At 33.3% G+C, this 14,848-nt stretch overlaps 1 protein-coding gene across 1 annotated transcript; it reads right to left on the reverse strand.

Moving 5' to 3' along the window:
- Positions 1-1,453: 1,453 nt before the first annotated feature.
- Positions 1,454-10,287, reverse strand: LOC127732663 (PAT complex subunit Asterix-like). The gene is made up of 4 exons (XM_052241821.1): positions 10,081-10,287; positions 3,509-3,608; positions 2,453-2,550; positions 1,454-1,821 (listed from the first exon to the last, which is right to left on the reverse strand). The coding sequence occupies exons 1-4, from the start codon at positions 10,134-10,136 to the stop codon at positions 1,755-1,757; spliced, it is 321 nt and encodes a 106-aa protein (XP_052097781.1). The 5' UTR covers positions 10,137-10,287; the 3' UTR covers positions 1,454-1,754.
- Between the last annotated feature and the right edge of the window lie 4,561 nt (positions 10,288-14,848).

Genomic DNA, 14,848 nt, shown 5'->3' on the forward strand with positions numbered 1-14,848 from the left:
GTTAACCTGGATTATATATAAATTTACCAGCTCCATAAACAGCATCACCCTTAAAATTATGATGTGCTGTCCTGATTGTATTAAGTTTTCTACAGATACAGCCAAACTTCCAAACCAAATCTTTGTATCTATGAGGTTCACAAGTCTACAGGAAGACATATTGCCATACCCAGATACCTTGTTCTTAATCTGAACCAACCAGTCACTGCTCTTTCTCCTAAGGTTTGTGTGGTTTGATGAGAAGCAGCAAATATTAATATTCTAACCAATGACATTATTTTAATGTATGGGGCGTTCAGGCTTTCATGCTGTATGTGTTTTGCTCATTATTGAAGGCCATACGGTGACCTATAGTTGATAACTCATACGTCATTTGGTCTTTGGTGGAGAGTTGTCTCATTGGCAATCATACCACATCTTATTTTCATATTGTTTTACTTGACACATCTGTGTGTAGCAGTTCGGAAAAAAGTGTCAATTTCCAATATATCAAGAACCACAACTCCTGAAAGGCAAAAGTGAAAATAGCCAATATCTATGACCTCCATTTTTTTCATCATTAGCAACAATTCAAAATTTAAAAAGCATTGGTTGAACGATTTACAAGCCATACTTTATAATTTTAATAACCAGATTTTTCTTCAGAAAATCTGGTTAATAATGCTGTGTTTAACATGGACTATGAGCATCATTTTATATTTTCACACTTTCAACATTATTCCATAAATATATAGTTGAATTTAAACTATAAATACACAGGATTTAGAAAATTAGAGCCTACTATATTGAAATAGTTGGAAATTGACAAGCTAATATAATGTAAATTAAATGCATCAAGTATCTTAAAATCAAAACTGATGTTCTGATGGGTAGATTTTATCCTGCCTTTTAAATATTAATGGCAATGACAATAAAATGTTTTTTCTGCTAAACAGATCTAAAGATACTAGTATCTGCAGGAAATAATTTTTCATGTTCTATTTACCCATGAACATCTACTCGTATCCCTTTTTCTTCAATCAGTAAAAACTGTAACATTTCTGTCTCACTTATGACTTATTCTAATATCATAATCTTTTTTTCTTTTTACAGAGTAATATATAAATTCAGGTGAAATGTGTTGAATGCATACCTGTCAACTTTCAAAATCTCCATGGGGGATTTTAAGCGCTAGAGGACCTAATGCTTCTCTTGTATTTTCAAAAGTGTTTTTAATCTAATACTGTTTTGTTTGAGTGAGTATGTATGTGATTAAATACCTTTTTACTCATTTGAATGCCTGTTTTAAGGTGTTTAGTTTATATAATAAAGAATTTCAATATTCAAGTCAACACCTCCCATGGGGAAAATCCTCCATAAATTGTGCAAGTTGGCAGGTCTCCCAATGTTTAACAGATCAAAGCTCCTACAAAGAGAAACTATTTGACAAATGAGAGTAGAAATAGTCAAATACTTTCAATTTATAAACATCTTTATTGCACTGAACATTCATTCTATTTTACACTTTGTACATGATTTCTTTTTCAGTTCTGTTTAAAAATAGTTGTGGAATAACATGAATATGTGGATCAATGTTCTTAATTTCTTAAATGTTATAAAAGCATAACATCAATGAACATGATGAATAGTTTGAACATTTGAATGGAATTACATATTTTCTTCAAACAATGTATACTCAATACAATGTAAACACATTAAAGACCACATTTCTCAACTTTACTCTGAATGAAGTAACAAGGTTCTGATAAAAAATGCTACCATGGTGGTGACATTGGCTGAGGATTCTGTAAATATGACATCACAACTGCTGATATTGATAACCTGAAAATGAAATATACATAATATTATATCAAAATGGACTCAAGACTCAAATGGACGGGTTGCACAGAATTTGTTAAACAATGGAGAATGGTTTATAATGAATATTTAAAAATATATACATTTGTATATTGAAATATAAAATATAAATGAAAGTTTGGAAAATATTTCTTAAAAACAATTCCATAACAGAAGGCGCACAACTTCAATATGTGTGCAATATTTCATGTGTAGTTTCAAGGTTCTGGATTGAAACTACAATGAGTGGCTTATGTTTCCAAAACTGGAGAGAAGGAAAAAAATCATTATAAACTCCATTATCATGATTATAGAAAGTGCAAAACTACAATATATGTACAAGCTTTCTGTAAAGTTCAAGGGTCTAAGTTGAAAACTGTATGATAAGTTAATAACAGAAAATAGGAGACGTTTTTTGTAAATTTTGCTGAAAATTCACTTAAGTTTGTTAGTATTGGAAAATAGGAATAAAATCCCCAACAAGTTGAAAACTGCAGGAGAAGTTGCTTTGATAAGAAATTTTAATTTTAACATTTTTATTTTCATATATGTTTCAAACATTGTACATGTTGTATATTCTTTTTGTATACACCTGTATAGAACATTTAATACTTACATAAAACTACTGAGCATCTGTTTGGTGTCTTCTGATGTACGAGAATTTGCAAAACTAATAAAAGAACAATAAACTGCTGCCCAAGCACACCATTTTAACTGAAATACAAAACACGTCAATTAGTTTATAATATTTAATTTCTATTATTAATAGTAACATGACTTATGGAATTTTTATATAAGGTATTCATAGACTACATCAAAAAAAGCCTCCATAATCATGATAGTATATGTATTTTCCCGCGTTTCGGATATTAGCGGGAAAATGTTGTCTAAAAGGAATGTTTTTTAAGAACGGTATGTTTTGGCGGTTTTTTGTTATGTGTAGTTGTACACATGGTTACATGGACCAATCATTTGGATTGTCAATAAGTATTCTTATGTTAATGAGGTGAAAGCGGGTTTTTCATTTTCTTGTGTTTGAAAATCATTCTAGCTGCAGACGTTCAACACTAAACTTCAATATTTCATAATATTTGATATTATATGTTAATTTGTTTTTTTGATGAAGTTCGGCATCAATGTCCTTAGGCGTGCCTTGCACTTGCTCCGTAACACGGGTTTCCATATCAATTTTCTTTAGTAAAATTTTTGTGGTTTTTCCTGGGCGGCGAGGTTACGTTAAAGACGGATATATTTACATACATACATAGAGATATGGGCTATTATTGCTTCATAGTAGAAATTCTTTAGATGTTTATTCTTTCTGTGTACCTCAATTTGGAATGTATTTGTATTTCATATATGTATTTATAATATAAAATATACATTAAACGCCGGCTCTGTTAGTCTGCACGGCTAAATGCATTGCTTTGTGTTTGTTATTATTGTAGTGTAGTTAAGACATGTACCAGTCTCAATATTTGAAAAGGAAACTCCTGTTATATTGTCTTGAATGCATACTGAACAGTTCAACTGTTTTATGAGTAAGTACAATATCCTTGCTAACAATTAAGCATTTGTTGTTTAACAACCTATTGTGTAGAAAATAATTTTCAGTTCTGAATTATCAAATTTATCAAGGCACAGATGTCAAAACTTAAGGCTAAATTCCTACCTTCATCATAAGTCCACACATACTAAATATCATTCCAAGCAGGTTCATATAATCAGGTGTAGGATCATCAGATGGGCCTCCTTGTTGTGGTGGCTTATACCTGAAAAATTTCAAACACAGTTTTGTTTATTTGTTCTTCTTATATGTCTTATGTCATCTCGAATTTTTACTGAATTATATTCAGCAAGATAACTCGGGCATATGTTCACACTGTTGAGAAGAGTTTCCCCAGTGAGTCAATATAAAAAATATTTAAATGATGGTAGACCTCTAATTAAGAAAACTTGTCTTTTAATTTGAAGTTTTCTTTGTTTTTGTTCATAAAAATAAGTGATTTTACAAGGATACACAGATATTTTACATGTCAACATTTTTTTTCAGTTTTTTTTTCATATGAAAGCCATTACCACTCCAGTATAGTTGTACAATTGTCATTCTTGTTTTATTGTTTGTATTTCATGCCATAACCATTAAATGTAAATGTGTTTGCATAAATAAATAGTCTAATGTCTATTATTCAGTCCATCCATTTGGAAGAACCTTTCTATTGGATTTCTTGTTGGTTCTCATCCTGAATTATATGCATGAAATATTTGCTACTGGATATTAGGCAAACACCATCAATCATCATGTTATTACAATAGGTTGATTCTAGACCCATTACCCATAGTAAGAAGGGACTGGTAACTCCATCTAAAGAGCACATTGTCTAGAGAAAGCAGAACTTTAGTACATATATATGATGATTGGTCTATCAAATGCTTGGGAATCAGAGTTAAGATGATTCAAGAAAGTGATAGAGAGCCAAATAATTGTTTTGCACACTTTGTAATTCACAAAAATGGACCGGTATTTATATTCAGTTAATTCCAGAAAAAGTGGAATAATTAGACATTCACAAGCTCTAGAGGGCTATAAACACTAACACACTATTTCAAACTACAATGTAGGTGACCAATCTTCCCTTTGCAATTGCTACATTTTTGTAACGGCATCATACAAATTTAACCAAAACTGTAGAAGTGAATACACACCAAGAGCTATGAGGTTTTCTACAATTAGCCAAATCTGCAACTTTTAAAAAAAGTGTGACACTTGCATGCATGTGTAGTAAAGTAAGAGGCATTAAACAGTAACTAGGAGGGGAGGGCCCTATGAATCATCATATACACATGTAATACAAAGATAAACAAAAAACATGAAAAACGTGCAACTTAACTTTCTGTGGAAATTAACAATAAGGACCTGGGGAGAACACTATTGACTAAAGCAACTGTGGAATAATATTTAACTATTAACTAGCACATTAGTTTTAGTGTAAACAAATCTTAACTTGTAGAATAGATTTCCAGTTACTTATATTAATAAGTTACACCAGTTGTCCCCATAAACAGAAAAAAAATCACAGGAAAAAAGACATTTAATTGGGAAAACATATTTGATAAAAATATAGGGAAAAAGCCCCAAACCTGATAGTATGATCATAGGAAATAATGTCTATTTTTGTACAAATGTTTGATAGTAATTAATTTGTTCTCCCTTTTAACCATGTTTAACATTTATATGGATCTTTCAAATTGGTAAATAAATTAAATGACATAGCATTTTAAAAAATTCTACATTTTTAAGTTTTGAGTCCTGACAGAAGACGATTGACATAAAATGTGAAGAGTGAATTGAAGCCAAACTAGACATTTACATGGACAACATTTCATTTACAATCTTGTAAAATTTATTCAATTTCCAATAAACACAGTAATTGAAATACCACACTCCTTATATATATATAATTAATTCTAATTTTATAAGTTCATTCAGAGAAAAAGAATGGTTTTAATTACACTTTGTATGAAATACATAAAATTATTAAAACCAACAGATCATATACGTGATAAAGTTTAATTTAAAGATATTCAGGGATCTTCATGGCCTATTTTATGATGGCGCACTGCCTTGTTAAATTATCTTCCGACATTCTCAGATGATCCCAGCCATCATAAAATTATCTTCCGCCATCCTCAAATGATTTCCAATATTGTTAATTAACTGCTTTATAATGTGAATGTGTAGTCATATTTGTTTTCGTTTTGCTTGCCGTCGCCATTTTTGTTAGCAATTATAATACCAAACCAAATATGATTTGCAAATGCATTCTTTCAATTTCCTCTCATTAAAAGATGTTGAAATACTATCCAGTAGATATTAACTTCATACAATTTCAATTAAATTTTCCTGTGAACTTTTCCTTACATTATAAGAGACAAAATAGTATAATTTAAAAATAAGGAGATGAGGTATGATTGCCAATCATGAATGTCTGAATAAGACAACTATCCACCAAAGTTCAAATAAAGTGGATATATATCGCTTTATAGCTTACTGTTCGGTGTGAGCCAAGGCTCTGTGTTGAAGACCGTACTGTGACCTATAATGGTTTACTTTTATAAATTTTGACTTGGATGGAGAGTTGTCTCATTGGCACGTGCACTCATACCACATCTTCTTATATCTATAAGCAATTATAGGCAACTGTACAGCCTTTAACAATGAGAAAAACCCATACCGTATAGTCGGCTTTAAAAGGCCCAGACATGAAAAATATGAAACAATTCAACTGAGAAAACTAACGGCCTAATTAATATCAAAACAATTAACAAAAACAAATATGACAGACATGAACCAACGACAACCACTGAACTACAGGCTCCTGACTTTGGACAGGCACATATAGAATGTTGCGGGGTTAAACATGTTTGTGAGCGCTCAACACTCCCCCTAACCTGGGACAGTGGTGTAACAGCACAACGGAAGTAAGACAACTCACCCCACTGGAAAATCGCCCCACACCAAATCGCCACACTTTTTCACCAACTCGCCCCACACTGGTTTACCAACTTGCCCCACTTATGAAAAAGGGTCATTTTTTATATAGATTACACCATTGGTTTTCCTGTTTGAATGGTTTTACACCAGTCATTTTTGGGGCCCTTTATAGCTTGCTGTTCGGTGTGAGCCAAGGCTCCGTGTTGAAGGCCGTACTTTGACCTATAATGGTTTACTTTTTACAAATTATGACTAGGATGGAGAGTTGTCTCATTGGCACTCATACTAAATCTTCTTATATCTGGCATTTAAACACTAACGAACAATCAGTGAAAGACAAATGTTTCTTTCAAATAGATATCAAAGAGAGTGTCAATTCATTCATTAACAATAAGTGTGTGTCGTGTTTTTGTAAGTAAAAGTAGTCAAAGCAGGTTTTGTTGTTGTTGACAAATTTATTGGCACAGAAATGCTGATACTCACTTCTTTCTGCTTTATTTCAACCAAAAGAAAATTAAAGAATTAAAAAAACAAGAGTATTTCTAAGGTTTTCATAAGTACATGTATTCATTAATTTCATATTTGGGGCGAGTTGGTACATGTAGGCCTTCATACAGTACAGTTTAATTCTTTTATTCATAAGTGAGGTGAGTTGGTAGACCTATATTCAATGGGATTGCATCATTTTTCATCAGTGGGGCGAGTTGGCATGACAAATTTCATCAGGATTTTTCTATTTTTCTTAAGTGGGGCGACTTGGCAGACCTTTATTCAGCGGGATTTAAACCCTTTTCATAAGAGAGGCCAGTTGTCAGACCTACATTCAACAGGATTTTACCCTTTTTCATAAGTGGGGCGAGTTGGTAAACAAGAGTGGGGCAATTTTTTTAAAAATGGGGCGATTTGACAGTGGGGCAAGTTGTCATGGATTCCAGCACAATATCAGAACAAACTATAAAATCCAGTTGAAAAAAGCTCATCAGATCGATACAAAGCAGAAAAACATCAAACATAAACACAGATCTGATGTGGCAGGGTATTTATCCATCCCTCATCCCTAACAAAAAGGACACTAAGTACAGATCTGAGAGTACTCGTACTCGCAGTTACTGACAGCTAGTTCAAAGCCAATAACAACTACATGTAATAAGAAAATCATGCATCTAAGACTAAAATATCAATCAGTACACATCCAACAGCCAATGGATTTAGTGTAAAGACGTCATTAAGAGTCAGGGAAAAATTACATGTACCTTGTGCAATGCCAAAATAAAGGAATGCATATTTTTGTTTCTGCCTACATGCAAATGACAATCTTATCAAAATATATAGTCAAATGCGTTTTGTTAAAATATACTTTTTCACTTTTTTTCTTTTGGAAAATGTTGTTTGTGCTGTATTTTTATCCAACACAATCATAGGTTTGAACGTTGTTTTCAATTTAGACTTGTTTATATTTTTTCGTTTGGGCTTGTATTGTATTTGCCTTCGGGTTTATATAAACCGTTCATCCTATTTTGACTCTTCAAAATTCAAGAGTCAATCCTAAATTGAGGTAAATTATCTGGCCTTCCAAATACCGTTTCGATTCCTAAGATCACTGTTTAGAGACATTAATTGTCGAAATCCGGATATGGTGTACAAATTTTTGCACCTCATGTTTGTGGTATACCATCTTTTCCGCAAGTTTATTGTTTTCTATTTGGTATTAAATTTATAATTAAGATCCATTTTGTTACATCTGGTGATCCGTTTATTTGGCAATGGCCATGGCAGTCAGCAGGGTTTAAGAACATCCGTTGTTCGACCTGCTAGTCAAGTGCGTTTTGTTAAAATATACTTTTTCACTTTTTTGGTCTTTTGGAAAATGTTGTTTGTGCTGTATTTAGACCCCTCTACCAAGAAATTTGTTTTGCATGCACACGTATAAAAATGTTTTGGTCTTTTGGAAATGTTGTTTGTACTGTATTTAGACAAGCAGGGGCGTAGCTGCCGTTAGGCACTTTAGGCACGTGCCTACACATAATTTTTTCACAAATATTTTGTTTTTTATTAAAAAAAATAATAAACAACGTTATCTGTAGATGCACGCCAGTGAAGTCATCAAAACTCTTTAATTATCGAATGTCATGTGAACACTAGTCTATCATCCTTAGTGAATGGAGTATTGGATAGAATTGTATGGCATTATATTCCCCCTTATATAGAAACTATAAACTAGAACTTTGGTTCAGATCATTTGTCTTATATCAACAAATACTTGAATGAACCTCAACTTAGACACATGATTTTTTTAATTAGTTGTTGTTGGCTTTCAACTAGCTTTCCACTTGGTCTTCATCCGACCTATAGTAAAACCCTTGCCAAAGTTGGGCGTCCGTTTTGCTATGAACTCTGAAGGATGTATAAATACGCAGTCACATCTGGTCAGAATGAGGACGTTACATCCGATGCTTAGTGTAGAGAGAATGCCACGCTCTCTGCACGTTAAGAAACTTGCAACAACTCTTTGAGGGGGTCGTAGGTGGTCTACTGGAAGGCAAAATTTCTGTTCCTATCAAATAAACCCTCATTTTCCAATGCATGGCGTTTCCAAATTTCCAGACCTTCGTCCTGGACGACCCCTATTACAGGACCTAGCTACATGTACCTATTGTATTTATTGTAAATTTGTTTTTGTCCTGAACATGCATGAACTATTTGCCACTGGACGTTTAGCAATCAATCAATCAATCAACTAGCTTTCAGTAACTTCGAGTACTCTCAGATCTACGTGTAATGACCATAATTATTCAAATTCCCAAGCAGGTAGTGATTTTACAGTACAGGATATAAGGAAATATCAATTTCTTGAATTTTGTTCGATAGTATGAACAGAACAGAAATTCTGCATGAGGCATAGACTGTGTGTGTATGTGTTTGTGTAGCCAGGGGACGGTGAAGGTTTCTTTTAAATGTAGGATCGTCAATATGTACTATCAATTGACGTATATATCAATTATCCTCAATCAGAAAGGAAAAGATATGAAAATACTAAACAGGTTGTGCTGCTTAATAAAGGGCTACGCTGATCCACGCTGGGTAATGCATATTGTAAATATTTTTTTTTTATATATTCTCGATTGTACTGCCGGTTAATTCATCAGTAAGATGTAATCGTAAAATTATGTATATTATAATTTCTTCAAAATTTTTTTCATGTATATTATCATGATAAAATGACCAGTTTTCATGGTTTTTTTTTACACAAAATTTTGCAACTAAAATGCTGAAAACCATTTTCCGACGGGGGGGTTCGCCCCCCGTAATCCCCCAACAAGGGCTCTGCCCTGTACCTGCTGGGGGCCTTCTGCGGCCCCCAGACCCCCTGCCGCAATTTGTGCCTACAGTTTATTGGATACATAGCTACACCCCTGACAAGAAATTTGTTTTGCATGCACATGTATAAAAATCGAGGTTTTGATCCAACGCAAGAAAATTGTTTTCAATTTAGACTTGTAAAAATATCAGTATATACATGACACATGTAGACTGCGAAGAAATGGGGTTAGGGTGGTATTCATCCCTAATTTCTTGTCTATTACAGGATAGGCAAATGCGTTGTTTTCTTTCAATATTGGTAGAACGCCCTCTTCCAATTCCTAGGGAATGGGCACTGAGTTTAAATTTACTGACATGTAACTGCCTTACTGTTTATAACTTAAAAGTGTCAACATTTATCTATAGTATCTATACGTTAAAATTATTACCTGACAACTTTATTCGGTCTTCTAGGGTCAATGACATTATTACCCGCACCAGTCATTTTAATTGTCCGTTTTTTGTTAAATTCTTCTGAAGTTTTCAAAAAGTATTCGATGAAATATGAAAAAAGCCTCAAGGAAAAATCGAAAAATCAGCTTTCGTATGGGCAAACGATCAATTATGTTCTTTTTTCTGCTCACAGATTTATGTGGTTTAAAACACTTGGCTGAAAGACGCTTTTTGAGTTGTAAAAATAAAGTCGAATGCACGTGAGGCGAAGGTAATATCCGTGAAAACTGATAGTTAATAAAAGACCGTAAAATGTCGAAATGTCATATCTAGACAGCAATACGGAAAATCTAGGACAACATATAAAGTTAGTATTAGGCCCAAGGAAAAATATAAAAAAAAAAATCATTGCGTTTATACCACTGAATAGGCCAAATTAGGGTTGGTTTGTGTATTTTGATCTATTTTGACTATTTAGATATACAATTCCTTGCATAGCAGAGACATAGTTGTAGTAGAGACATATAATGTCTTTGGATTATAGTTGCATCAGATTTTAGTTAAAGTTGAGACTAGTCTCTGATGGAATGTCAGCAAAAATACAAAGAGCAAGAACCATATCTATATTATATATATATTCCTTGATATATTCAGGACTGACACAGGAACATATATATTGTTCCGATATATTTAACCAGGGACTTTCTATACTAACTATAGTCAGAACGTCCCTGATATAACTAAATATAAGTGAAATTAAAGTTAAAATATGAAGAAATTGCATTCCGGTTGCTTTGTGTTTTGTACGGACATTGAGTCAAATCCTAGTAGACACGATATCTGTATCAATTAAATATTTAACATACTATTGAGGTTGAGATTATTACAGGTAGCTGATTACAAAATGTACTGTTAGGTGAAGATCGATGCTATGTTATTTTAACTGTTATGTGCAGCTGTTAATTTACATAGACAAGAAGTAATCTCAATGTCATTTTGACCGTAACTAAATCAGAGGTGTAACAGTATATTATTTATTCAAAAACAGATAAGGCCCTAAACAACATCGTTTTTGTGTGTAAATCACATTACTTAAACTGCTTGATAAATGAATAAGTTATTGACAATTCACTTGGAAACTCAATATATACCACCAGGACATTTACAATGCAGGAAATCCTGGACAATCATGGGTCTGTTCTAAGTTCCTTTGGGATTTCAACCAAAGATGAAGAACTGGATCTAATTCCTTCACTGTATTGGGTACCGAAGTTACATAAGTGTCATTAGGGACCACATCGAAAGTTCGATGTAGGATAAATAACTTAATTCACATTTTTTTTCCTGGAACACCCCCGCCCCCCCCAACCCTTTTGTACCTTAATTTGGAAAATATTGATTAACCTGTATAGGAATATGCCTTAAAAGATTTTTTTTTTAAATATCATGAGTGATGTTTCATCGACAATAATTGATTGTTAGTAGCTTACCATTCAGTGGAGGAGATGGAGAGTAATCATGACAAAATCCATAATGACTGAAGTGTACATGAAATTATCACTGTAATTTTAAATCTATATATCCTATACATGTATAACATCTTTCTTCCGTTCCCGCGGTAATTCTATATTGCTTTCAAATCTTGTGTTTATCTGTATTATGTTTCACTGAGATTCAAAATTGCCATATAATTATGGTTTCAATGACATAGATACCATGAAAAAATTGCCATTTAATTATGATTCCAATGACATAGATACCATGAAACAGTTCACTTTTTTAAATTTTCTGTTTTTCAACTTCATATTTGAGTTAGCCTTCAAACTGTTTTGATTAGAGTGTTACTGGTGAGTCTTATGTAGACGAAATGCGAATCTGGCGTGTGGTTCATAAGTGTTTCTCGTTTCTCATTTTTATATAGATTAGACCGTTGGTTTTCCTGTTTGAATGGTTTTACATTAGTCATTTTTGGGGCCCTTTATAGCTTGCTGTTCGGTGTGAGCCAAGGCTCCGTGTTGAAGGCCGTACTTTGACATATAATGGTTTACTTTTACAAATTGTGACTTGGATGGAGAGTTGTCTCATTGGCACTCATACCACATCTTCTTATATCTACCAAATTATAAACCTGTTATTTTCCCTGTACGAGTTACAACCTTTTATGAAAAGTCCAAACACATTTAGGATCTAACCTTTGCATGTGTTTTTATAACCCGAAAAATAAATGTTGGATGACAAAACTTGCAGCATGTTTGAATCCCCCCTCTCTCCCCTCAAATTAAGTTTTTTTATCCTACATTGATCTTTTAATGTTGTCCCTTACAGACAGCGTTAAATTGCTGGGTCTTCCAAGTGATCCACGAAACCTCTTTCTAAATTATTGACATCTATTTTATCAGCAATCAAAGCCGGGCTTCCAAATTATTGTGAAGCTATACCTATTCTAGATGTAGATACTAAAACATTCCAAAAATAAGAGTATATACAATCTAAGACTCTTTCATCTTGCAATAGTATTAAAAAACTTGACTTTTCTACCCTTTGCACAAGTATTCACCATTCCAAACTAAAAGACAAATTAAAAGAATTGGTCCTGCTTTATATCATAAAAATTATTGCCAATGTAGATACAAGTATCTTGTTTTAGGTATGGATAAATCGTATTTTGTAAAAAAAATCACTCTGTTCCAACCTAAAATTTTCCTGAAACTAACATTATCATGATTCTTGATTTCTTGATTGACTACATATTTGTAAAGTTTGGAGGACGTGTTTTTCAAACAAAACAATCGGCATCATAACGGGAACCAATTGTGCTCCTCTTCTTGCCGACTTGTTCCTTTATTCATATGAGGCTGACTTCATACAGGAGCTTCTTAGGAAGAACGAAAAGAAGCTAGCATTATCCTTTAACTTCACTTTCCGCTCTATAGATGATGTCCTCTCAATTAATAATTCAGTTTGGTAATTAAGTTAAACTCATCTATCCCATCAAACTTGAAATAAAGAATACAACAGATACAGTTAAGTCAGCCTCATATCTTGACTAACATATAGAAATCGACAACGAGGGTCGGTTGAGAACAAAACTTGACTGCAAAAGAGATAAGATTTCAGCTTCCAAATTGGGAATTTCTAGGAAGCAACATTCCAGCAGCGCCTGCATATGGAGCATATATCTCCCAGTTGATACGATATTCCAGGGCTTGCATTTCCTATCACGATTTCCTTGATAGAGGGTTGCTGCTCACAAGGAAGCTATTAAAACAAGAGCTCAAAGTGGTGAAGTTGAAATCATTCCTTCGAAAATTTCACTGACACCATCACGTCCCCTCACGAGTTGGTTGACCTTTATGGAATATCTGTTATACAGATGACGACGGATTTGTTCTAATTGTCGTAACCACAATCATGTCCTCTTTTCCATGAATGTTACCTACCGAATTAGACTTATCATCAGGTTTGTACTTACATGAGCAACATGACGCGGATGCCACATATGGATCAGGATCTGCTTATCATTCCAAAGGACCTTAGATCACCCCCGGTTTTTGGTGGGTTTCGTTTTTCTCAGTCTTTAGTTTTCTATGTTGTGTTTTGTATACTGGTGTTTGTCTCTTTGTCTTTTTCGTTTTTTGCAATGGCATTGTCGGTTTATTTTCGACTTATGATAGATATAAGATGTGGTATGAGTGCCAATTGTGACAACTCTCCATCCTAGTCACAATTTGTAAAAGGAAACCATTATAGGTCAAAGTTCGGCCTTCAACACGGAGCCTTAGCTCACACCGAACAGCAAGCTATAAAGGGCCCCAAAAATGACTAGTGTAAAACCATTCAAATAGGAAAACCAACGGTCTAATCTATATAAAAAACGAGAAACGAGAAACACTTATGAACCACATCAACAAACGACAACCACTGAACATGAGTTTGAATGTCACTTTGGTATCTTTCGCCTATCTTTTCAGATAATTTGTTCAATTAAAATTGACATGAAAGAGGAGGATTTTCAAATTAAAACTCCGTCTGTGTCTTAAACGTTTTGTTGACCATCACATGCATTGTAAAAGTACTATTATTTAGTTAAGAAATATAATCAAACTAACAAGCAAACTAACAAAACTTATTACAAAGACTTTAAAAATACAACCCAAATTTTTCAGTTAATTTGAACACCTTGATATATACATCAGAAGTACAGATAATTATATTTTAGTGTACGTATCTAAGTATTGGTTAACACCACTGCATCTTTGTTCAGTTTTGTTGTTTGTGAGATGTTCATGTCTGTCTTTGTCATAGAAAGCAAAATATCATTTCTTAGTATAAATGTGTTTATCATATATTTAGGTCAGCATTCAGTAAGAATTATTCCCGGAGATATCAGAGGTCACAATGATTGTAAAATTCATATCAAGTTATTGAACAAATACTTTGATGTTCCCTATGTTTGTCTAAATAATTGTAATATTTTTGTAATTTATAATGAGATTGTCGTGGAAATTTGGAGTATTTGTTATCTTTCTTTAATGTAATAGGTTATAATTTGTCGCTATTACCTCACTTTTGTGTTCTTTAATCAGCACATATGTAGCATTATCAAACATAGTAAAGAATTTCACTGAAACCGGCACTATGAGATTATCATGAACTTGCAGTGAGATCTGAGATGTGAGCTTTTGATCCAAGCTACAGGCCTCATCATGACTGTTGAAATGAAGAATGTCTATAAAAGCACTATTCCTTAGCTTTTGGTTTTGT

This window comes from Mytilus californianus, unplaced genomic scaffold, assembly GCF_021869535.1.
Source record: "Mytilus californianus isolate M0D057914Y unplaced genomic scaffold, xbMytCali1.0.p SCAF_1, whole genome shotgun sequence".
Classification (NCBI taxonomy): Eukaryota; Metazoa; Mollusca; class Bivalvia; order Mytilida; family Mytilidae; genus Mytilus; species Mytilus californianus.